Raw genomic sequence first — 24,469 nt, 5'->3', positions numbered from 1 at the left:
GAGGGTGAGGGGAGTGAGGGTGAGGGGAGTGAGGGTGAGGGTGAGGGGAGTGAGGGTGAGGGTGAGGGGAGTGAGGGTGAGGGGAGTGGGGGTGAGGGGAGTGAGGGTGAGGGGACAGAGTGTGAGGGGAGTGAGGGGAGTAAGGGTGAGGGGAGTGAGGGGAGTGAGGGTGAGGGGAGTGAGGGGAGTGAGTGTGAGGGGAGTGAGGGTGAGGGGAGTGAGGGGAGTGAGTGTGAGGGGAGTGAGGGTGAGGGTGAGGGGAGTGAGGGGAGTGAGGGTGAGTACGAGGGGAGTGAGTGTGAGGGGAGTGAGGGTGAGGGTGAGGGGAGTGAGGGTGAGGGGAGTGAGGGTGAGGGTGAGGGGAGTGAGGGTGAGGGGAGTGAGGGTGAGGGTGAGGGGAGTGAGGGTGAGGGTGAGGGGAGTGAGGGTGAGGGGAGTGGGGGTGAGGGGAGTGAGGGTGAGGGGACAGAGTGTGAGGGGAGTGAGGGGAGTAAGGGTGAGGGGAGTGAGGGGAGTGAGGGGAGTGAGGGTGAGGGGAGTGAGGGGAGTGAGTGTGAGGGGAGTGAGGGTGAGGGGAGTGAGGGGAGTGAGTGTGAGGGGAGTGAGGGTGAGGGTGAGGGGAGTGAGGGGAGTGAGGGTGAGTACGAGGGGAGTGAGTGTGAGGGGAGTGAGGGTGAGGGTGAGGGGAGTGAGGGTGAGGGGAGTGAGTGTGAGGGGAGTGAGGGGAGTGAGGTGAGGGGAGTGAGGGTGAGGGGTGTGGGGGTGAGGGTGAGGGGAGTGGGAGTGAGGGTGAGGGGACTGAGGGGAGTGAGTGTGAGGGGAGTGAGGGTGAGGGGAGTGAGTGTGAGGGGAGTGAGGGTGAGGTGGAGGGGAGTGAGTGTGAGGGGAGTGGGGGTGAGGGTGAGGGGAGTGGGAGTGAGGGTGAGGGGACTGAGGGGAGTGAGTGTGAGGGGAGTGAGGGTGAGGGTGAGGGGAGTGAGTGTGAGGGGAGTGAGGGTGAGGGTGAGGGGAGTGAGTGTGAGGGGAGTGAGGGTGAGGGGAGTGAGTGTGAGGGGAGTGAGGGTGAGGGTGAGGGGAGTGGGGGTGAGGGTGTGAGGGTGAGGGGAGTGAGGGTGAGGTGGAGGGGAGTGAGTGTGAGGGGAGTGAGTGTGAGGGGAGTGAGGGTGAGGGTGAGGGGAGTGAGTGTGAGGGGAGTGAGGGTGAGGGTGAGGGGAGTGGGGGTGAGGGTGTGAGTGTGAGGGGAGTGAGGGTGAGGTGGAGGGGAGTGAGTGTGAGGGGAGTGAGGGTGAGGGTGAGGGGAGTGGGGGTGAGGGTGTGAGTGTGAGGGGAGTGAGGGTGAGGTGGAGGGGAGTGAGTGTGAGGGGAGTGAGGGTGAGGGTGAGGGGAGTGGGGGTGAGGGTGTGAGTGTGAGGGGAGTGAGGGTGAGGTGGAGGGGAGTGAGTGTGAGGGGAGTGAGGGTGAGGGTGAGGGTGAGGGTGATCCCTACCTGAACTGCACAGCCGAGGAGCAACAGCAGCATTTTCTCCAGCTCCTGCAGGGCACCGTCTGTAACACCCAGAGAGAGAGAGAGAGAGAGATACTGTCACCGTGGGGGAGACACTGGGGAGGGAGGGGGAGGGGGAGGGGGAGGGGGAGGGGGAGGGGGAGGGAGGGGGAGAGAGAGGGTGGGGGAGGGGGAGGGGGAGAGAGAGAGAGAGAGAGAGAGAGAGAGAGAGAGAGATACTGTCACCGTGGGGGAGACACTGGGGAGGGAGGGGGAGGGGGAGGGAGAGGGGGAGGGGGAGAGAGAGGGAGGGGGAGAGAGAGGGTGGGGGAGGGGGAGGGGGAGAGAGAGAGAGAGAGAGAGAGAGAGAGATACTGTCACCGTGGGGGAGAAACTGGGGAGGGAGAGGGAGGGAGAGGGGGAGACAGAGAGAGAGAGAGAGAGAGAGAGAGATGCTGTCACCGTGGGGGAGAAACTGGGGAGGGAGGGGGAGGGAGAGGGGGAGACAGAGAGAGAGAGAGAGAGAGAGAGATGCTGTCACCGTGGGGGAGACACTGGGGAGGGAGAGGGAGGGAGAGGGGGAGACAGAGAGAGAGAGAGAGAGAGAGAGATGCTGTCACCGTGGGGGAGAAACTGGGGAGGGAGGGGGAGGGAGGGGGAGAGAGGGGGGGAGGGGGAGAGAGAGGGAGGGGGAGGGGGAGGGGGAGGGGGAGAAAGAGAAAGAGAGAGAGAGAGACAATACTGTCACCGTGGGGGAGACACTGGGGAGGGAGAGGGAGGGGGAGGGGGAGGGGGAGACAGAGAGAGAGAGAGAGAGAGAGAGAATACTGTCACCGTGGGGGAGACACTGGGGAGGGAGAGGGAGGGGGAGGGGGAGGGGGAGGGGGAGACAGAGAGAGAGAGAGAGAGAGAGAGAGAATACTGTCACCGTGGGGGAGACACTGGGGAGGGAGAGGGAGGGGGAGGGGGAGGGGGAGACAGAGAGAGAGAGAGAGAGAGAGAGAATACTGTCACCGTGGGGGAGACACTGGGGAGGGAGAGGGGGAGGGGGAGAGAGAGGGAGGGGGAGAGAGAGGGAGGGGGAGGGGGAGAGAGAGAGAGAGAGACAATACTGTCACCGTGGGGGAGACACTGGGGAGGGAGGGGGAGGGGGAGGGGGAGACAGAGAGAGAGAGAGAGAGAGATACTGTCACCGTGGGGGAGAAACTGGGGAGGGAGGGGGAGGGGGAGGGGGGGGAGAGAGAGAGAGAGAGAGAGAATACTGTCACCGTGGGGGAGACACTGGGGAGGGGGAGACAGAGAGAGTGAGAGACAAAGAGAGGGAGTGAGAGACAGATAGAGAGAGAGAGATGGAGAAAAAGATATAGAAAGAGAGAGAGAGATGCAGAAGGGTGGAGAGGAAGGAGGGGGGTAGAGACAGACAGAGAGGGGGAAGAGAGAGGGACAGAGAGACAGAGAGGAGGGGGCTGGTGGGAGAGAGGGGTGGGGAGTCTGGTTGAGTCACTTACCGCTCAGGGGGTCCCGGCCCAGTAACTGTACGTTGGGAAGGTCCATCAGGATGAGCTGCTGTAGGTCCTCCTGCTCGGGATTGGGGGGGCGGGGGGAGAGAGAGAGAGAGAGAGAGGCGTTGGGGGGGTGGGGGTAGGGAATGGAGAAGGGGTTAGACAGCCACAGGGATGAGCAGACAGAGGTAACAAGTTGGACTGAGGGAACAGGGCGGGTGCAGGAGAAGGTGGGGTCACCGCCTGGGGAGGGGTAGAGCCCTGAGGGACCTGCCCATTCTCCCCTCCAGGTGACGCCTGCTGCAGTCAAATAGCCCAGGAGGTGACAGAGAACCCAAGGGGCTGGAGAGGGCAGCTTGATGGGGTTTCTGCGGGAGTGGGCTAGAAGGGAAGTGAATGGCCAATTATAGGCTGTGGTTTCTTCGAGCCTAGGAGCTCAGGGGAGTGAGATATTGAAGAATTTGGCAGGAACACAGTGGGTTTCCGCTGTGCAAACCGACAGCATTAATCACAGAGGTTAGACTGGGGGGGATGGACCGAGTGACAGAGTCTGTGCGTGTCTCTGTGTGTCTCTGTGTGTGTGTCTGTGCACGTGTGTGAGTCTGTCTGTGCGTGAGTGAGTGTGTTTTTGTGTGTGTGTGTGTGTGTCTGTGCGTGTGTGTCTGTGTCTGTCTGCATGTCTATGTGTGTGTGTCTGTGCATGTGCGTGAGTCTGTCTGTGCGTGAGTGAGTGTGTTTTTGTGTGTGTGTGTGCGTGTGTGTGTCTGTGCGTGTGTGTTTCTGCCTGTCTATGTGTGTGTGTGTGTCTGTCTGTCTGCATGTCTATGTGTATCTGTGTGTCTGTGTCTGTCTGCATGTCTATGTGTGTGTGTCTGCGTGTGTCTCTGTGTGTGTGCATGTGTGTGTGTCTCTCTCTGTGTATCTATGTGTCTGTGTCTGTCTGCATGTCTATGTGTGTGTGTCTCTGTGCATGTGCATTTGTGTGTGTGTCTCTGTGCGTGTGCATGTGTGTGTGTCTCTGTATGTGTGTGTGTCTGCGTGTGTCTCTGTGCGTGTGCGTGTGTGTGTGTGTGTGTCTCTGTGCGTGTGCATGTGTGTGTGTCTCTGTATGTGTGTGTGTCTATCTGCATGTCTATGTGTGTGTGTCTGCGTGTGTCTCTGTGTGTCTATGTGTCTGTGTCTGTCTGCATGTCTATGTGAGTGTGTCTCTGTGCGTGTGTGTGTGCCTGTGTGTCTCTGTGTGTCTATGTGTCTGTGTCTGTCTGCATGTCTATGTGAGTGTGTCTCTGTGCGTGTGTGTGTGCCTGTGTGTCTCTGTGTGTCTATGTGTCTGTGTCTGTCTGCATGTCTATGTGAGTGTGTCTCTGTGCGTGTGTGTGTGCCTGTGTGTCTCTGTGTGTCTGTGTGTATGTGTGTATGTGTCTATCTGCATGTCTATGTGTGTGTGTCTGCGTGTGTGTGTGCGTGTCTCTCTGTGTGCCTGTCTGTCTCTATGTCTGTGTCTATCTGTCTCTATGTCTGTGTGTCTGTCTGTGTGTATGTGCACGGGGGGGGTGGGTGGGGGGTGGGGGGTGGGGGGGAGTGCAGGGTGATCACAGTCAGGAACTCAAACACATGGTCGGTCAGGCTGCAGGAAGAATGAGTCAAACCTGTGACACTTGACTCTTTCCAAATAACCCACAAGAGTTCGGTCTAACCTGGGCCCGCCCTCTGCTGAATTCTGCAAACACTTAGCGTGCCTTCCCTCAGAGCTCAGACTGACTCCACCGCTCCACTGCACCCATACATTCAGTGGGGGATGTTCGCCGATGGTCGCCTGACGTTCGTCCCCATTCACAACTCTCAGATACTGAAGCAGTCCGTGTTCAAACGTGACAAGATCTGGGGCAATCCCCAGGCTTGGGCTGACAAGTGACAAGTAACAGTCACACCACACGAATGACCATCACCGATCAGAGACAATCAACCCCTTGCCCCTTGACATTCAACAGTCTTACCATCCCCCCCCCAGTATCAACACCCTGGGGGTTACCATGGACCGGAATCTCATCTGGACTCACCACAGCGGCTCCAAGAGCAGCTCAGAGGCTGGGAATCCTGCAGCGAGTAACTCCGCTCCTGACTCCCCCCCAAAGTCGGCAAGTCAGGAGGGTGAGGGAATACTCCCCACTTGCCCCTGGATGGGGGGCAGCTCCAACAACACTCGAGAAGCTCGACACCATCCAGGGACAGAGCAGCCCCCACTCGATTGGCACCACATCCCCACTCCCTCCCCCCCACCGACGCTCAGTAACAGCAGGGTGTACCAGCTACAAGACAACTCACCCAAAGATCCTCAGGCAGCACCTTCCAAACCCACGAACACTTCCATCCAGAAGGACAAAGGGGGCAGCAGGTACAGGGGAACACCACCCCCCCACTGCAAGTTCCCCACTCCCCATCCCGATTTGGAAATCTATCGGCTGTTCCTTCAGTGTGGCTGGGTCAGAATCCTGGGATTCCCTCCCTCAGGGACATTGTGGGTCAACCCACAGCACATGGACTGCAGCGATTCAAGATGGCCGCTCACCCCCACCTACTCAAGGGGGGCAACTAGGGACGTGGGGGCTGGGAAAGCCGTGTCCTCATTGCAGAAGGGAAGTGGGATATTTTGCCCAATGGTTCCCCACAGGAGAATAATCGCAGAGCACTTGACCCAGTGAGGTAGGTGGGGTGCCATCGGGCAGCGTAGGCTCTGTCGAACAGACTGGTTTCAAAGACTGTCTTCGGAGGAGTGAGAGAGAGGGACAGAGGGTGGAGCAGGTTTCCGGAGGGAATTCTCCAGCTCAGGGGACGGGAGGCGGAACGCTGCACGAGGTGGAGTTCTGGGAAACGGAGGAGGGGATACTGGGATTGGAGGGGGTGACAGAGATAGGGAGGGGGTGTAGGGGCCGGAGGGGGTGACAGAGATAGGGAGGGGGTGTAGGGGGTGGAGGGGGTTACAGAGATAGGGAGGGGGGTGTAGGGGGTTACAGAGATAGGGAGGGGGGTGTAGGGGCTGGAGGGGGGGAACAGAGATAGGGAGGGGGTGTAGGGGCTGGAGGGGGTTACAGAGATAGGGAGGGGGTGTAGGGGCCGGAGGGGGTTACAGAGATAGGGAGGGGGTGTAGGGGGTGGAGGGGGTTACAGAGATAGGGAGGGGGGTGTAGGGGGTTACAGAGATAGGGAGGGGGTGTAGGGGCTGGAGGGGGTTACAGAGGTAGGGAAGGGGTGTAGGGGCGACAGAGATTGAAGCCTCGTGATAGGAATTGTAATTTGGGAGAAACCTTTGAGGGAGAAGTGGATGACGGGACTCCGTGGGGATAGTGAGCTTTCAAGATGGCCGCCGAGCCAGGCCTCAGGCCTCAGGCTGTCTCCTGGGTCTTACCTGGTAGAAGGATTTGATTTGTTGGACCAGGATGGTGAGGTTCTGCACCCGGACCACCTCATCGTTGCCAGCGTTGTGGTAGATACGTTGAGTCTGGGGGTTTGTGTCTCTGAAACACAGAAAGGACCCAACCGAGGGGACCATGGGGGTTAATCTCCATCGCTGAGTTGCCATTGGCTGCCTTGGGGAATCGGGGCCCGTCTCCCTCACCCCACCCTCCGTCCCCACGACCCAGTTCCACAAATAGTGTTCCCCACCCCTCCGTCGCCCCCCCCCCACTCCTGGGAGACATATCCCCACCACTCGATGCCTCACCTCCATCACCCCCACACACACAGACCCCACCCCCTCAGCATGAGACACGGTGACATGGTGGATGCAGGAGCTGCTGCGCTACCCCACGCAGTTGAATAGCCTCCTACAGGGAGAGATAGAGAGAGAGAGAGAGAGGGGTGAGGAAGGGAGAGTGGGATGATGGAGAGAGATGGGAGGGAGAGAGAGAGAAACTGAGAGAGAGAGAGATGAGGGCGGGAACGAGAAAGAGAAATAGGGAGAGAGAGAAGTTAGTAGAGGTAAAGAGAGAGAGAAAGAGAGGGAGGGAGAGAGAATGTGTGAGGGAGAGAGAGAATGTGTGACATGGGGGAGAGAGAGAAAGAAGGAGGAGGACAATGTGTGAGATGGAGAGAATGTATGACAGTGTGTGAGAGAGAGAGGGAGAGAGAGAATGTGTGACAAAGAGAGAGACACTGTGAGAGAGTGAGGGAGAGGGATGAGGGAGAGAAAAGGGGTAATGAATGAGAGGGATGAGAGATGAGGGTGGAGGAGTAGCCAGTCTGGCCAGGCCCCGGTGCGATACTAGGCCTCGTTCCCATGGTTACCTACATCTGCCTCATGACTCTGTTGAGGAAGACACCATCGACCAGCTTGAGGTAGTCGGCCTGGCAGTCCGTTCGGCCTAGCGCTTTCACCTCCATGTACTGTCCATCGTCACCATCGAGGGAGGCTTCGAATGTCCTCACCTGAGGGAGAGAGGGAGAGTCACAACAGGCCTCACACTGAGAGGGAGGGAGAGTCACAACAGGCCGCACACTGAGAGGGAGGGAGGGAGAGTCACAACAGGCCACACACTGACAGGGAGGGAGGGAGAGTCACAACAGGCCGCACACTGAGGGGGAGAGGGAGGGAGAGTCACAACAGGCCGCACACTGAGAGGGAGGGAGGGAGAGTCACAACAGGCCGCACACTGAGGGGGAGAGGGAGGGAGAGTCACAACAGGCCACACACTGAGAGGGAGGGAGAGTCACAACAGGCCGCACACTGAGAGGGAGGGAGGGAGAGTCACAACAGGCCGCACACTGAGAGGGAGGGAGGGAGAGTCACAACAGGCCGCACACTGAGAGGGAGGGAGAGTCACAACAGGCCGCACACTGAGAGGGAGAGGGAGGGAGAGTCACAACAGGCCGCACACTGAGAGGGAGGGAGGGAGAGTCACAACAGGCCACACACTGAGAGGGAGGGAGGGAGAGTCACAACAGGCCGCACACTGAGAGGGAGGGAGGGAGAGTCACAACAGGCCGCACACTGAGAGGGAGGGAGGGAGAGTCACAACAGGCCACACACTGAGAGGGAGGGAGAGTCACAACAGGCCGCAACTGAGAGGGAGGGAGAGTCACAACAGGGCGCACACTGAGGGGGAGGGAGAGTCACAACAGGCCACACACTGAGAGGGAGGGAGAGTCACAACAGGCCGCACACTGAGAGGGAGGGAGGGAGAGTCACAACAGGCCACACACTGAGAGGGAGGGAGGGAGAGTCACAACAGGCCGCACACTGAGAGGGAGGGAGGGAGAGTCACAACAGGCCGCAACTGAGAGGGAGGGAGAGTCACAACAGGGCGCACACTGAGGGGGAGGGAGACTCACAACAGGCCACACACTGAGAGGGAGGGAGAGTCACAACAGGCCGCACACTGAGAGGGAGGGAGGGAGAGTCACAACAGGCCACACACTGAGAGGGAGGGAGAGTCACAACAGGCCACACACTGAGAGGGAGAGGGAGGGAGTGTCACAACAGGCCACAGGCTGAGAGGGAGGGAGGGAGAGTCACAACAGGCCGCACACTGAGGGGGAGGGAGGGAGAGTCACAACAGGCCGCACACTGAGAGGGAGGGAGAGTCACAACAGGCCGCACACTGAGAGGGAGGGAGGGAGAGTCACAACAGGCCACAGGCTGAGAGGGAGGGAGGGAATGTCACAACAGGCCGCACACTGAGAGGGAGGGAGGGAGAGTCACAACAGGCCGCAACTGAGAGGGAGGGAGAGTCACAACAGGCCGCACACTGAGAGGGAGGGAGAGTCACAACAGGCCACACACTGAGAGGGAGAGGGAGGGAGTGTCACAACAGGCCGCACACTGAGGGGGAGTGAGAGTCACAACAGGCCGCACACTGAGAGGGAGGGAGAGTCACAACAGGCCACACACTGAGAGGGAGAGGGAGGGAGTGTCACAACAGGCCACACACTGAGAGGGAGGGAGGGAGAGTCACAACAGGCCGCACACTGAGAGGGAGGGAGGGAGAGTCACAACAGGCCGCACACTGAGAGGGAGGGAGGGAGGGAGAGTCACAACAGGCCGCACACTGAGAGGGAGGGAGAATCACAACAGGCCGCACACTGAGAGGGAGGGAGGGAGAGTCACAACAAGCCGCACACTGAGAGGGAGGGAGGGAGTGTCACAACAGGCCGCACACTGAGAGGGAGGGAGGGAGAGTCACAACAAGCCGCACACTGAGAGGGAGGGAGGGAGTGTCACAACAGGCCGCACACTGAGAGGGAGGGAGAGAGAGTCACAACAGGCCGCACACTGAGAGGGAGGGAGGGAGAGTCACAACAGGCTGCACAGTGAGAGGGAGGGAGAGTCACAACAGGGCGCACACTGAGAGGGAGAAGGAGGGAGAGTCACAACAGGCCGCACACTGAGGGGGAGGGAGAGTCACAACAGGCCGCACACTGAGAGGGAGAGGGGAGAGTCACAACAGGCTGCACATTGAGAGGGAGGGAGGGAGAGTCACAACAGGCTGCACAGTGAGAGGGAGAAGGAGGGAGAGTCAGAACAGGCCGCACACTGAGAGGGAGGGAGAGTCACAACAGGCCGCACACTGAGAGGGAGAAGGAGGGAGAGTCACAACAGGCCGCACACTGAGGGGGAGGGAGAGTCACAACAGGCCGCACACTGAGAGGGAGAGGGGAGAGTCACAACAGGCTGCACATTGAGAGGGAGGGAGGGAGAGTCACAACAGGCCGCACACTGAGAGGGAGGGAGGGAGAGTCACAACAGGCCGCACACTGAGAGGGAGGGAGGGAGAGTCACAACAGGGCGCACACTGAGAGGGAGAAGGAGGGAGAGTCACAACAGGCCGCACACTGAGAGGGAGGGAGGGAGAGTCACAACAGGCCACACACTGAGAGGGAGGGAGAGTCACAACAGGCTGCACATTGAGAGGGAGGGAGGGAGAGTCACAACAGGCTGCACATTGAGAGGGAGGGAGGGAGAGTCACAACAGGCCACACACTGAGAGGGAGGGAGAGTCACAACAGGCCGCAACTGAGAGGGAGGGAGGGAGAGTCACAACAGGCCGCACACTGAGAGGGAGGGAGGGAGAGTCACAACAGGCCGCACACTGAGAGGGAGGGAGAGTCACAACAGGCCGCACACTGAGGGGGAGGGAGGGAGAGTCACAACAGGCCGCACACTGAGAGGGAGGGAGGGAGAGTCACAACAGGCCGCACACTGAGAGGGAGGGAGAGTCACAACAGGCCACACACTGAGGGGGAGGGAGGGAGAGTCACAACAGGCCACACACTGAGAGGGAGGGAGGGAGAGTCACAACAGGCCGCACACTGAGAGGGAGGGAGAGTCACAACAGGCCGCACACTGAGAGGGAGGGAGGGAGAGTCACAACAGGCCGCACACTGAGGGGGAGGGAGGGAGAGTCACAACAGGCCGCACACTGAGAGGGAGGGAGAGTCACAACAGGCCACACACTGAGGGGGAGGGAGGGAGAGTCACAACAGGCCACACACTGAGAGGGAGGGAGGGAGAGTCACAACAGGCCGCACACTGAGAGGGAGGGAGGGAGAGTCACAACAGGCCGCACACTGAGAGGGAGGGAGAGTCACAACAGGCCACACACTGAGAGGGAGGGAGGGAGAGTCACAACAGGCTGCACACTGAGAGGGAGGGAGGGAGAGTCACAACAGGCCGCACACTGAGACGGAGGGAGGGAGAGTCACAACAGGCCGCACACTGAGAGGGAGGGAGGGAGAGTCACAACAGGCCGCACACTGAGGGGGAGGGAGAGTCACAACAGGCCGCACACTGAGAGGGAGGGAGGGAGAGTCACAACAGGCCACACACTGAGAGGGAGGGAGGGAGAGTCACAACAGGCCGCACACTGAGAGGGAGGGAGGGAGAGTCACAACAGGGCGCACACTGAGAGGGAGGGAGAGTCACAACAGGCCGCACACTGAGAGGGAGGGAGGGAGAGTCACAACAGGCCGCACACTGAGAGGGAGGGAGAGTCACAACAGGGCGCACACTGAGAGGGAGGGAGGGAGAGTCACAACAGGCCGCACACTGAGAGGGAGGGAGAGTCACAACAGGGCGCACACTGAGAGGGAGGGAGGGAGAGTCACAACAGGCCGCACACTGAGAGGGAGGGAGGGAGAGTCACAACAGGCCACACACTGAGAGGGAGGGAGGGAGAGTCACAACAGGCCGCACACTGAGAGGGAGGGAGGGAGAGTCACAACAGGCCGCACACTGAGAGGGAGGGAGGGAGAGTCACAACAGGCCGCACACTGAGAGGGAGGGAGAGTCACAACAGGCCACACACTGAGAGGGAGGGAGGGAGAGTCACAACAGGCCGCACACTGAGAGGGAGGGAGAGTCACAACAGGCCGCACACTGAGAGGGAGGGAGGGAGAGTCACAACAGGCCGCACACTGAGAGGGAGGGAGGGAGAGTCACAACAGGGCGCACACTGAGAGGGAGGGAGGGAGAGTCACAACAGGCCGCACACTGAGAGGGAGGGAGAGTCACAACAGGGCGCACACTGAGGGGGAGGGAGACTCACAACAGGCCACACACTGAGAGGGAGGGAGAGTCACAACAGGCCGCACACTGAGAGGGAGGGAGGGAGAGTCACAACAGGCCACACACTGAGAGGGAGGGAGAGTCACAACAGGCCACACACTGAGAGGGAGAGGGAGGGAGTGTCACAACAGGCCACAGGCTGAGAGGGAGGGAGGGAGAGTCACATCAGGCCGCACACTGAGAGGGAGGGAGAGTCACAACAAGCCGCACACTGAGAGGGAGGGAGAGTCACAACAGGCCGCACACTGAGATGGAGGGAGACTCACAACAGGCCACACACTGAGAGGGAGGGAGAGTCACAACAGGCCGCACACTGAGAGGGAGGGAGAGTCACAACAGGCCGCACACTGAGAGGGAGGGAGGGAGAGTCACAACAGGCCGCACACTGAGAGGGAGGGAGAGTCACAACAGGCCGCACACTGAGAGGGAGGGAGGGAGAGTCACAACAGGCCGCACACTGAGAGGGAGGGAGGGAGAGTCACAACAGGGCGCACACTGAGAGGGAGGGAGGGAGAGTCACAACAGGCCGCACACTGAGAGGGAGGGAGAGTCACAACAGGGCGCACACTGAGGGGGAGGGAGACTCACAACAGGCCACACACTGAGAGGGAGGGAGAGTCACAACAGGCCGCACACTGAGAGGGAGGGAGGGAGAGTCACAACAGGCCACACACTGAGAGGGAGGGAGAGTCACAACAGGCCACACACTGAGAGGGAGAGGGAGGGAGTGTCACAACAGGCCACAGGCTGAGAGGGAGGGAGGGAGAGTCACAACAGGCCGCACACTGAGAGGGAGAGGGAGGGAGTGTCACAACAGGCCACAGGCTGAGAGGGAGGGAGGGAGTGTCACAACAGGCCGCACACTGAGAGGGAGGGAGGGAGAGTCACAACAGGCCGCACACTGAGAGGGAGGGAGAGTCACAACAGGCCGCACACTGAGAGGGAGGGAGAGTCACAACAGGCCACACACTGAGAGGGAGAGGGAGGGAGTGTCACAACAGGCCGCACACTGAGAGGGAGAGGGAGGGAGTGTCACAACAGGCCACACACTGAGAGGGAGAGGGAGGGAGTGTCACAACAGGCCACACACTGAGAGGGAGGGAGGGAGAGTCACAACAGGCCGCACACTGAGAGGGAGGGAGGGAGTGTCACAACAGGCCGCACACTGAGAGGGAGGGAGGGAGAGTCACAACAGGCCGCACACTGAGAGGGAGGGAGGGAGTGTCACAACAGGCCGCACACTGAGAGGGAGGGAGGGAGAGTCACAACAGGCCGCACACTGAGAGGGAGGGAGGGAGAGTCACAACAGGCTGCACACTGAGAGGGAGGGAGGGAGAGTCACAACAGGCCACACACTGAGAGGGAGGGAGGGAGAGTCACAACAGGCCGCACACTGAGAGGGAGGGAGGGAGAGTCACAACAGGCCGCACACTGAGGGGGAGGGAGAGTCACAACAGGCCGCACACTGAGAGGGAGGGAGGGAGAGTCACAACAGGCCGCACACTGAGAGGGAGGGAGGGAGAGTCACAACAGGCCGCACACTGAGAGGGAGGGAGAGTCACAACAGGGCGCACACTGAGAGGGAGGGAGGGAGAGTCACAACAGGCCGCACACTGAGAGGGAGGGAGAGTCACAACAGGGCGCACACTGAGAGGGAGGGAGGGAGAGTCACAACAGGCCGCACACTGAGAGGGAGGGAGGGAGAGTCACAACAGGCCACACACTGAGAGGGAGGGAGGGAGAGTCACAACAGGCCGCACACTGAGAGGGAGGGAGGGAGAGTCACAACAGGCCGCACACTGAGAGGGAGGGAGGGAGAGTCACAACAGGCCGCACACTGAGAGGGAGGGAGAGTCACAACAGGCCGCACACTGAGAGGGAGGGAGGGAGAGTCACAACAGGCCGCACACTGAGAGGGAGGGAGAGTCACAACAGGCCGCACACTGAGAGGGAGGGAGGGAGAGTCACAACAGGCCGCACACTGAGAGGGAGGGAGGGAGAGTCACAACAGGGCGCACTCTGAGAGGGAGGGAGGGAGAGTCACAACAGGCCGCACACTGAGAGGGAGGGAGAGTCACAACAGGGCGCACACTGAGAGGGAGGGAGGGAGAGTCACAACAGGCCGCACACTGAGAGGGAGGGAGAGTCACAACAGGCCGCACACTGAGAGGGAGGGAGGGAGAGTCACAACAGGCCGCACACTGAGAGGGAGGGAGGGAGAGTCACAACAGGGCGCACACTGAGAGGGAGGGAGGGAGAGTCACAACAGGCCGCACACTGAGAGGGAGGGAGAGTCACAACAGGCCGCACACTGAGAGGGAGAAGGAGGGAGAGTCACAACAGGGCGCACACTGAGAGGGAGGGAGGGAGAGTCACAACAGGCCGCACACTGAGAGGGAGGGAGGGAGAGTCACAACAGGGCGCACACTGAGAGGGAGGGAGAGTCACAACAGGCCGCACACTGAGAGGGAGAAGGAGGGAGAGTCACAACAGGCCGCACACTGAGGGGGAGGGAGAGTCACAACGGGCCGCACACTGAGAGGGAGGGAGAGTCACAACAGGCTGCACATTGAGAGGGAGGGAGGGAGAGTCACAACAGGCTGCACAGTGAGAGGGAAAAGGAGGGAGAGTCAGAACAGGCCGCACACTGAGAGGGAGGGAGAGTCACAACAGGCCGCACACTGAGAGGGAGGGAGGGAGAGTCACAACAGGCCGCACACTGAGGGGGAGGGAGAGTCACAACAGGGCGCACACTGAGAGGGAGGGAGGGAGAGTCACAACAGGCCGCACACTGAGAGGGAGGGAGGGAGAGTCACAACAGGCCACACACTGAGAGGGAGGGAGGGAGAGTCACAACAGGCCGCACACTGAGAGGGAGGGAGGGAGAGTCACAACAGGCCGCACACTGAGAGGGAGGGAGGGAGAGTCACAACAGGCCGCACACTGAGAGGGAGGGAGGGAGAGTCACAACAGGCCGCACACTGAGAGGGAGGGGGAGTCACAACAGGGCGCACACTGAGAGGGAGGGAGGGAGAGTCACAACAGGCCGCACACTGAGAGGGAGGGAGAGTCACAACAGGGCGCACACTGAGAGGGAGGGAGGGAGAGTCACAACAGGCCGCACACTGAGAGGGAGGGGGAGTCACAACAGGGCGCACACTGAGGGGGAGGGAGAGTCACAACAGGCCACACACTGAGAGGGAGGGAGGGAGAGTCACAACAGGCCGCACACTGAGAGGGAGGGAGAGTCACAACAGGCCGCACACTGAGAGGGAGGGAGGGAGAGTCACAACAGGCTGCACACTGAGAGGGAGGGAGGGAGAGTCACAACAGGCCACACACTGAGAGGGAGGGAGGGAGAGTCACAACAGGCCGCACACTGAGAGGGAGGGAGGGAGAGTCACAACAGGCCGCACACTGAGGGGGAGGGAGAGTCACAACAGGCCGCACACTGAGAGGGAGGGAGGGAGAGTCACAACAGGCCGCACACTGAGAGGGAGGGAGGGAGAGTCACAACAGGCCGCACACTGAGAGGGAGGGAGAGTCACAACAGGGCGCACACTGAGAGGGAGGGAGGGAGAGTCACAACAGGCCGCACACTGAGAGGGAGGGAGAGTCACAACAGGGCGCACACTGAGAGGGAGGGAGGGAGAGTCACAACAGGCCGCACACTGAGAGGGAGGGAGGGAGAGTCACAACAGGCCACACACTGAGAGGGAGGGAGGGAGAGTCACAACAGGCCACACACTGAGAGGGAGGGAGGGAGAGTCACAACAGGCCGCACACTGAGAGGGAGGGAGGGAGAGTCACAACAGGCCGCACACTGAGAGGGAGGGAGGGAGAGTCACAACAGGCCGCACACTGAGAGGGAGGGAGAGTCACAACAGGCCGCACACTGAGAGGGAGGGAGGGAGAGTCACAACAGGCCGCACACTGAGAGGGAGGGAGAGTCACAACAGGCCGCACACTGAGAGGGAGGGAGGGAGAGTCACAACAGGCCGCACACTGAGAGGGAGGGAGGGAGAGTCACAACAGGGCGCACTCTGAGAGGGAGGGAGGGAGAGTCACAACAGGCCGCACACTGAGAGGGAGGGAGAGTCACAACAGGGCGCACACTGAGAGGGAGGGAGGGAGAGTCACAACAGGCCGCACACTGAGAGGGAGGGAGAGTCACAACAGGCCGCACACTGAGAGGGAGGGAGGGAGAGTCACAACAGGCCGCACACTGAGAGGGAGGGAGGGAGAGTCACAACAGGGCGCACACTGAGAGGGAGGGAGGGAGAGTCACAACAGGCCACACACTGAGAGGGAGAAGGAGGGAGAGTCACAACAGGCCGCACACTGAGAGGGAGAAGGAGGGAGAGTTACAACAGGCCGCACACTGAGAGGGAGGGAGGGAGAGTCACAACAGGGCGCACACTGAGAGGGAGGGAGGGAGAGTCACAACAGGCCACACACTGAGAGGGAGGGAGAGTCACAACAGGCCGCACACTGAGAGGGAGGGAGGGAGAGTCACAACAGGCCGCACACTGAGAGGGAGGGAGGGAGAGTCACAACAGGGCGCACACTGAGAGGGAGGGAGGGAGAGTCACAACAGGCCACACACTGAGAGGGAGAAGGAGGGAGAGTCACAACAGGCCGCACACTGAGAGGGAGGGAGGGAGAGTCACAACAGGCCGCACACTGAGAGGGAGGGAGGGAGAGTCACAACAGGCCGCACACTGAGGGGGAGGGAGAGTCACAACAGGCCGCACACTGAGAGGGAGGGAGGGAGAGTCACAACAGGCCACACACTGAGAGGGAGGGAGAGTCACAACAGGCCACACACTGAGAGGGAGAGGGAGGGAGTGTCACAACAGGCCACAGGCTGAGAGGGAGGGAGGGAGAGTCACAACAGGCCGCACACTGAGAGGGAGAGGGAGGGAGTGTCACAACAGGCCACAGGCTGAGAGGGAGGGAGGGAGTGTCACAACAGGCCGCACACTGAGAGGGAGGGAGAGTCACAACAGGCCGCACACTGAGAGGGAGGGAGAGTCACAACAGGCCGCACACTGAGAGGGAGGGAGGGAGAGTCACAACAGGCCGCACACTGAGAGGGAGGGAGAGTCACAACAGGCCGCACACTGAGAGGGAGGGAGAGTCACAACAGGCCACACACTGAGAGGGAGAGGGAGGGAGTGTCACAACAGGCCGCACACTGAGAGGGAGGGAGAGTCACAACAGGCCACACACTGAGAGGGAGAGGGAGGGAGTGTCACAACAGGCCGCACACTGAGGGGGAGTGAGAGTCACAACAGGCCGCACACTGAGAGGGAGGGAGAGTCACAACAGGCCACACACTGAGAGGGAGAGGGAGGGAGTGTCACAACAGGCCACACACTGAGAGGGAGGGAGGGAGAGTCACAACAGGCCGCACACTGAGAGGGAGGGAGGGAGAGTCACAACAGGCCGCACACTGAGAGGGAGGGAGGGAGAGTCACAACAGGCCGCACACTGAGAGGGAGGGAGAGTCACAACAGGCCGCACACTGAGAGGGAGGGAGGGAGGGAGAGTCACAACAGGCCGCACACTGAGAGGGAGGGAGGGAGTGTCACAACAGGCCGCACACTGAGAGGGAGGGAGGGAGAGTCACAACAGGCCGCACACTGAGAGGGAGGGAGGGAGTGTCACAACAGGCCGCACACTGAGAGGGAGGGAGGGAGAGTCACAACAGGCCGCACACTGAGAGGGAGGGAGGGAGAGTCACAACAGGCTGCACAGTGAGAGGGAGAAGGAGGGAGAGTCAGAACAGGCCGCACACTGAGAGGGAGGGAGAGTCACAACAGGCCGCACACTGAGAGGGAGGGAGGGAGAGTCACAACAGGCCGCACACTGAGAGGGAGGGAGAGTCACAACAGGGCGCACACTGAGAGGGAGGGAGGGAGAGTCACAACAGGCCGCACACTGAGAGGGAGGGAGGGAGAGTCACAACAGGCCACACACTGAGAGGGAGGGAGGGAGAGTCACAACAGGCCGCACACTGAGAGGGAGGGAGGGAGAGTCACAACAGGCCGCACACTGAGAGGGAGGGAGGGAGAGTCACAACAGGCCGCACACTGAGAGGGAGGGAGAGTCACAACAGGCCGCACACTGAGAGGGAGGGAGGGAGAGTCACAACAGGCCGCACACTGAGAGGGAGGGAGAGTCACAACAGGCCGCACACTGAGAGGGAGGGAGGGAGAGTCACAACAGGCCGCACACTGAGAGGGAGGGAGGGAGAGTCACAACAGGGCGCACTCTGAGAGGGAGGGAGGGAGAGTCACAACAGGCCGCACACTGAGAGGGAGGGAGAGTCACAACAGGGCGCACACTGAGAGGGAGGGAGGGAGAGTCACAACAGGCCGCACACTGAGAGGGAGGGAGAGTCACAACAGGCCGCACACTGAGAGGGAGGGAGGGAGAGTCACAACAGGCCGCACACTGAGAGGGAGGGAGGGAGAGTCACAACAGGGCGCACACTGAGAGGGAGGGAGGGAGAGTCACAACAGGCCACACACTGAGAGGGAGAAGGAGGGAGAGTCACAACAGGCCGCACACTGAGAGGGAGAAGGAGGGAGAGTTACAACAGGCCGCACACTGAGAGGGAGGGAGGGAGAGTCACAACAGGGCGCACACTGAGAGGGAGGGAGGGAGAGTCACAACAGGCCACACACTGAGAGGGAGGGAGAGTCACAACAGGCCGCACACTGAGAGGGAGGGAGGGAGAGTCACAACAGGCCGCACACTGAGAGGGAGGGAGGGAGAGTCACAACAGGGCGCACACTGAGAGGGAGGGAGGGAGAGTCACAACAGGCCACACACTGAGAGGGAGAAGGAGGGAGAGTCACAACAGGCCGCACACTGAGAGGGAGGGAGGGAGAGTCACAACAGGCCGCACACTGAGAGGGAGGGAGGGAGAGTCACAACAGGCCGCACACTGAGGGGGAGGGAGAGTCACAACAGGCCGCACACTGAGAGGGAGGGAGGGAGAGTCACAACAGGCCACACACTGAGAGGGAGGGAGAGTCACAACAGGCCACACACTGAGAGGGAGAGGGAGGGAGTGTCACAACAGGCCACAGGCTGAGAGGGAGGGAGGGAGAGTCACAACAGGCCGCACACTGAGAGGGAGAGGGAGGGAGTGTCACAACAGGCCACAGGCTGAGAGGGAGGGAGGGAGTGTCACAACAGGCCGCACACTGAGAGGGAGGGAGAGTCACAACAGGCCGCACACTGAGAGGGAGGGAGAGTCACAACAGGCCGCACACTGAGAGGGAGGGAGGGAGAGTCACAACAGGCCGCACACTGAGAGGGAGGGAGAGTCACAACAGGCCGCACACTGAGAGGGAGGGAGAGTCACAACAGGCCACACACTGAGAGGGAGAGGGAGGGAGTGTCACAACAGGCCGCACACTGAGAGGGAGGGAGAGTCACAACAGGCCACACACTGAGAGGGAGAGGGAGGGAGTGTCACAACAGGCCGCACACTGAGGGGGAGTGAGAGTCACAACAGGCCGCACACTGAGAGGGAGGGAGAGTCACAACAGGCCACACACTGAGAGGGAGAGGGAGGGAGTGTCACAACAGGCCACACACTGAGAGGGAGGGAGGGAGAGTCACAACAGGCCGCACACTGAGAGGGAGGGAGGGAGAGTCACAACAGGCCGCACACTGAGAGGGAGGGAGGGAGAGTCACAACAGGCCGCACACTGAGAGGGAGGGAGAGTCACAACAGGCCGCACACTGAGAGGGAGGGAGGGAGGGAGAGTCACAACAGGCCGCACACTGAGAGGGAGGGAGGGAGTGTCACAACAGGCCGCACACTGAGAGGGAGGGAGGGAGAGTCACAACAGGCCGCACACTGAGAGGGAGGGAGGGAGTGTCACAACAGGCCGCACACTGAGAGGGAGGGAGGGAGAGTCACAACAGGCCGCACACTGAGAGGGAGGGAGGGAGAGTCACAACAGGCTGCACAGTGAGAGGGAGAAGGAGGGAGAGTCAGAACAGGCCGCACACTGAGAGGGAGGGAGAGTCACAACAGGCCGCACACTGAGAGGGAGAAGGAGGGAGAGTCACAACAGGCCGCACACTGAGGGGGAGGGAGAGTCACAACAGGCCGCACACTGAGAGGGAGGGAGAGTCACAACAGGCCGCACACTGAGAGGGAGGGAGGGAGAGTCACAACAGGCTGCACAGTGAGAGGGAAAAGGAGGGAGAGTCAGAACAGGCCGCACACTGAGAGGGAGGGAGAGTCACAACAGGCCGCACACTGAGAGGGAGAAGGAGGGAGAGTCACAACAGGCCGCACACTGAGGGGGAGGGAGAGTCACAACAGGCCGCACACTGAGAGGGAGGGAGAGTCACAACAGGCTGCACATTGAGAGGGAGGGAGGGAGAGTCACAACAGGCTGCACAGTGAGAGGGAAAAGGAGGGAGAGTCAGAACAGGCCGCACACTGAGAGGGAGGGAGAGTCACAACAGGCCGCACACTGAGAGGGAGAAGGAGGGAGAGTCACAACAGGCCGCACACTGAGGGGGAGGGAGAGTCACAACAGGCCGCACACTGAGAGGGAGAGGGGAGAGTCACAACAGGCTGCACATTGAGAGGGAGGGAGGGAGAGTCACAACAGGGCGCACACTGAGAGGGAGGGAGAGTCACAACAGGCCGCACACTGAGAGGGAGAAGGAGGGAGAGTCACAACAGGCCGCACACTGAGGGGGAGGGAGAGTCACAACAGGCCGCACACTGAGAGGGAGGGAGAGTCACAACAGGCCGCACACTGAGAGGGAGAAGGAGGGAGAGTCACAACAGGCCGCAACTGAGAGGGAGGGTGGGAGAGTCACAACAGGCCACACACTGAGAGGGAGGGAGAGTCACATCAGGCTGCACATTGAGAGGGAGGGAGGGAGAGTCACAACAGGCTGCACATTGAGAGGGAGGGAGGGAGAGTCACAACAGGCCACACACTGAGGGGGAGGGAGAGTCACAACAGGCCGCACACTGAGAGGGAGGGAGGGAGAGTCACAACAGGCCACACACTGAGAGGGAGGGAGAGTCACAACAGGCTGCAACTGAGAGGGAGGGAGGGAGAGTCACAACAGGCCGCACACTGAGAGGGAGGGAGGGAGAGTCACAACAGGCCGCACACTGAGAGGGAGGGAGAGTCACAACAGGCCGCACACTGAGAGGGAGGGAGGGAGAGTCACAACAGGCCGCACACTGAGAGGGAGGGAGGGAGAGTCACAACAGGCCGCACACTGAGAGGGAGGGAGAGTCACAACAGGCCACACACTGAGGGGGAGGGAGGGAGAGTCACAACAGGCCGCACACTGAGAGGGAGGGAGAGTCACAACAGGCCACACACTGAGGGGGAGGGAGGGAGAGTCACAACAGGCCGCACACTGAGAGGGAGGGAGGGAGAGTCACAACAGGCCGCACACTGAGAGGGAGGGAGAGTCACAACAGGCCACACACTGAGGGGGAGAGAGGGAGAGTCACAACAGGCCGCACACTGAGAGGGAGGGAGGGAGAGTCACAACAGGGCGCACACTGAGACGGAGGGAGGGAGAGTCACAACAGGCCGCACACTGAGAGGGAGGGAGGGAGAGTCACAACAGGGCGCACACTGAGAGGGAGGGAGGGAGAGTCACAACAGGCCGCACACTGAGAGGGAGGGAGGGAGAGTCACAACAGGCCACACACTGAGAGGGAGGGAGGGAGAGTCACAACAGGCCGCACACTGAGAGGGAGGGAGGGAGAGTCACAACAGGCCGCACACTGAGAGGGAGGGAGGGAGAGTCACAACAGGGCGCACACTGAGAGGGAGGGAGGGAGAGTCACAACAGGCCGCACACTGAGAGGGAGAAGGAGGGAGAGTCACAACAGGCCGCACACTGAGGGGGAGGGAGAGTCACAACAGGCCGCACACTGAGAGGGAGGGAGAGTCACAACAGGCCGCACACTGAGAGGGAGAAGGAGGGAGAGTCACAACAGGCCGCACACTGAGAGGGAGGGAGAGTCACAACAGGCTGCACATTGAGAGGGAGGGAGGGAGAGTCACAACAGGCTGCACATTGAGAGGGAGGGAGGGAGAGTCACAACAGGCCACACACTGAGGGGGAGGGAGAGTCACAACAGGCCGCACACTGAGAGGGAGGGAGGGAGAGTCACAACAGGCCACACACTGAGAGGGAGGGAGAGTCACAACAGGCCGCAACTGAGAGGGAGGGAGGGAGAGTCACAACAGGCCGCACACTGAGAGGGAGGGAGGGAGAGTCACAACAGGCCGCACACTGAGAGGGAGGGAGAGTCACAACAGGCCGCACACTGAGAGGGAGGGAGGGAGAGTCACAACAGGCCGCACACTGAGGGGGAGGGAGGGAGAGTCACATCAGGCCGCACACTGAGAGGGAGGGAGAGTCACAACAGGCCACACACTGAGGGGGAGGGAGGGAGAGTCACAACAGGCCACACACTGAGAGGGAGGGAGGGAGAGTCACAACAGGCCGCACACTGAGAGGGAGGGAGGGAGAGTCACAACAGGCCGCACACTGAGAGGGAGGGAGGGAGAGTCACAACAGGCCGCACACTGAGAGGGAGGGAGGGAGAGTCACAACAGGGCGCACACTGAGAGGGAGGGAGGGAGAGTCACAACAGGCCGCACACTGAGAGGGAGAAGGAGGGAGAGTCACAACAGGCCGCACACTGAGGGGGAGGGAGAGTCACAACAGGCCGCACACTGAGAGGGAGGGAGAGTCACAACAGGCCGCACACTGAGAGGGAGAAGGAGGGAGAGTCACAACAGGCCGCACACTGAGAGGGAGGGAGAGTCACAACAGGCTGCACATTGAGAGGGAGGGAGGGAGAGTCACAACAGGCTGCACATTGAGAGGGAGGGAGGGAGAGTCACAACAGGCCACACACTGAGGGGGAGGGAGAGTCACAACAGGCCGCACACTGAGAGGGAGGGAGGGAGAGTCACAACAGGCCACACACTGAGAGGGAGGGAGAGTCACAACAGGCCGCAACTGAGAGGGAGGGAGGGAGAGTCACAACAGGCCGCACACTGAGAGGGAGGGAGGGAGAGTCACAACAGGCCGCACACTGAGAGGGAGGGAGAGTCACAACAGGCCGCACACTGAGAGGGAGGGAGGGAGAGTCACAACAGGCCGCACACTGAGGGGGAGGGAGGGAGAGTCACATCAGGCCGCACACTGAGAGGGAGGGAGAGTCACAACAGGCCACACACTGAGGGGGAGGGAGGGAGAGTCACAACAGGCCACACACTGAGAGGGAGGGAGGGAGAGTCACAACAGGCCGCACACTGAGAGGGAGGGAGGGAGAGTCACAACAGGCCGCACACTGAGAGGGAGGGAGAGTCACAACAGGCCACACACTGAGGGGGAGGGAGGGAGAGTCACAACAGGCCGCACACTGAGAGGGAGGGAGGGAGAGTCACAACAGGCCGCACACTGAGACGGAGGGAGGGAGAGTCACAACAGGCCGCACACTGAGAGGGAGGGAGGGAGAGTCACAACAGGCCGCACACTGAGGGGGAGGGTGAGTCACAACAGGCCGCACACTGAGAGGGAGGGAGGGAGAGTCACAACAGGCCACACACTGAGGGGGAGGGAGGGAGAGTCACAACAGGCCGCACACTGAGAGGGAGGGAGGGAGAGTCACAACAGGCCGCACACTGAGACGGAGGGAGGGAGAGTCACAACAGGCCGCACACTGAGAGGGAGGGAGGGAGAGTCACAACAGGCCGCACACTGAGGGGGAGGGTGAGTCACAACAGGCCGCACACTGAGAGGGAGGGAGGGAGAGTCACAACAGGCCACACACTGAGAGGGAGGGAGGGAGAGTCACAACAGGCCGCACACTGAGAGGGAGGGAGGGAGAGTCACAACAGGCCGCACACTGAGAGGGAGGGAGGGAGAGTCACAACAGGCCGCACACTGAGAGGGAGGGAGGGAGAGTCACAACAGGGCGCACACTGAGAGGGAGGGAGGGAGAGTCACAACAGGCCGCACACTGAGAGGGAGGGGGAGTCACAACAGGGCGCACACTGAGGGGGAGGGAGAGTCACAACAGGCCACACACTGAGAGGGAGGGAGGGAGAGTCACAACAGGCTGCACACTGAGAGGGAGGGAGGGAGAGTCACAACAGGCCACACACTGAGAGGGAGGGAGGGAGAGTCACAACAGGCCGCACACTGAGAGGGAGGGAGGGAGAGTCACAACAGGCCGCACACTGAGGGGGAGGGAGAGTCACAACAGGCCGCACACTGAGAGGGAGGGAGGGAGAGTCACAACAGGCCGCACACTGAGAGGGAGGGAGGGAGAGTCACAACAGGCCGCACACTGAGAGGGAGGGAGAGTCACAACAGGGCGCACACTGAGAGGGAGGGAGGGAGAGTCACAACAGGCCGCACACTGAGAGGGAGGGAGAGTCACAACAGGGCGCACACTGAGAGGGAGGGAGGGAGAGTCACAACAGGCCGCACACTGAGAGGGAGGGAGGGAGAGTCACAACAGGCCACACACTGAGAGGGAGGGAGGGAGAGTCACAACAGGCCGCACACTGAGAGGGAGGGAGGGAGAGTCACAACAGGCCGCACACTGAGAGGGAGGGAGGGAGAGTCACAACAGGCCGCACACTGAGAGGGAGGGAGAGTCACAACAGGCCGCACACTGAGAGGGAGGGAGGGAGAGTCACAACAGGCCGCACACTGAGAGGGAGGGAGGGAGAGTCACAACAGGCCGCACACTGAGAGGGAGGGAGAGTCACAACAGGCCGCACACTGAGAGGGAGGGAGGGAGAGTCACAACAGGCCACACACTGAGAGGGAGGGAGGGAGAGTCACAACAGGCCGCACACTGAGAGGGAGGGAGGGAGAGTCACA

The 24,469-nt window shown here is 61.1% G+C and overlaps 1 protein-coding gene across 1 annotated transcript in view; it reads right to left on the bottom strand.

The window, feature by feature from the left end:
• Positions 1-1,486: 1,486 nt before the first annotated feature.
• Positions 1,487-24,469, bottom strand: part of LOC140473109 (protein Daple-like) — a gene marked incomplete at its 3' end in the record, with an annotated part of 31,367 nt that continues 8,384 nt past the window's right edge. Inside the window, exons 2-5 of the mRNA XM_072567558.1 lie at positions 7,274-7,410; positions 6,392-6,500; positions 2,992-3,061; positions 1,487-1,545 (exon numbers count right to left, since the gene is read on the bottom strand). Of these exons, the coding sequence (XP_072423659.1) occupies positions 1,487-1,545; positions 2,992-3,061; positions 6,392-6,500; positions 7,274-7,410 (375 nt within the window). The remainder of the gene's footprint in view (positions 1,546-2,991; positions 3,062-6,391; positions 6,501-7,273; positions 7,411-24,469) is intronic.

The sequence above is a fragment of the Chiloscyllium punctatum genome, unplaced genomic scaffold, assembly GCF_047496795.1.
Source record: "Chiloscyllium punctatum isolate Juve2018m unplaced genomic scaffold, sChiPun1.3 scaffold_518, whole genome shotgun sequence".
NCBI lineage: Eukaryota > Metazoa > Chordata > Chondrichthyes > Orectolobiformes > Hemiscylliidae > Chiloscyllium > Chiloscyllium punctatum.
This window is presented reverse-complemented; position numbering and strand designations above follow the sequence as displayed.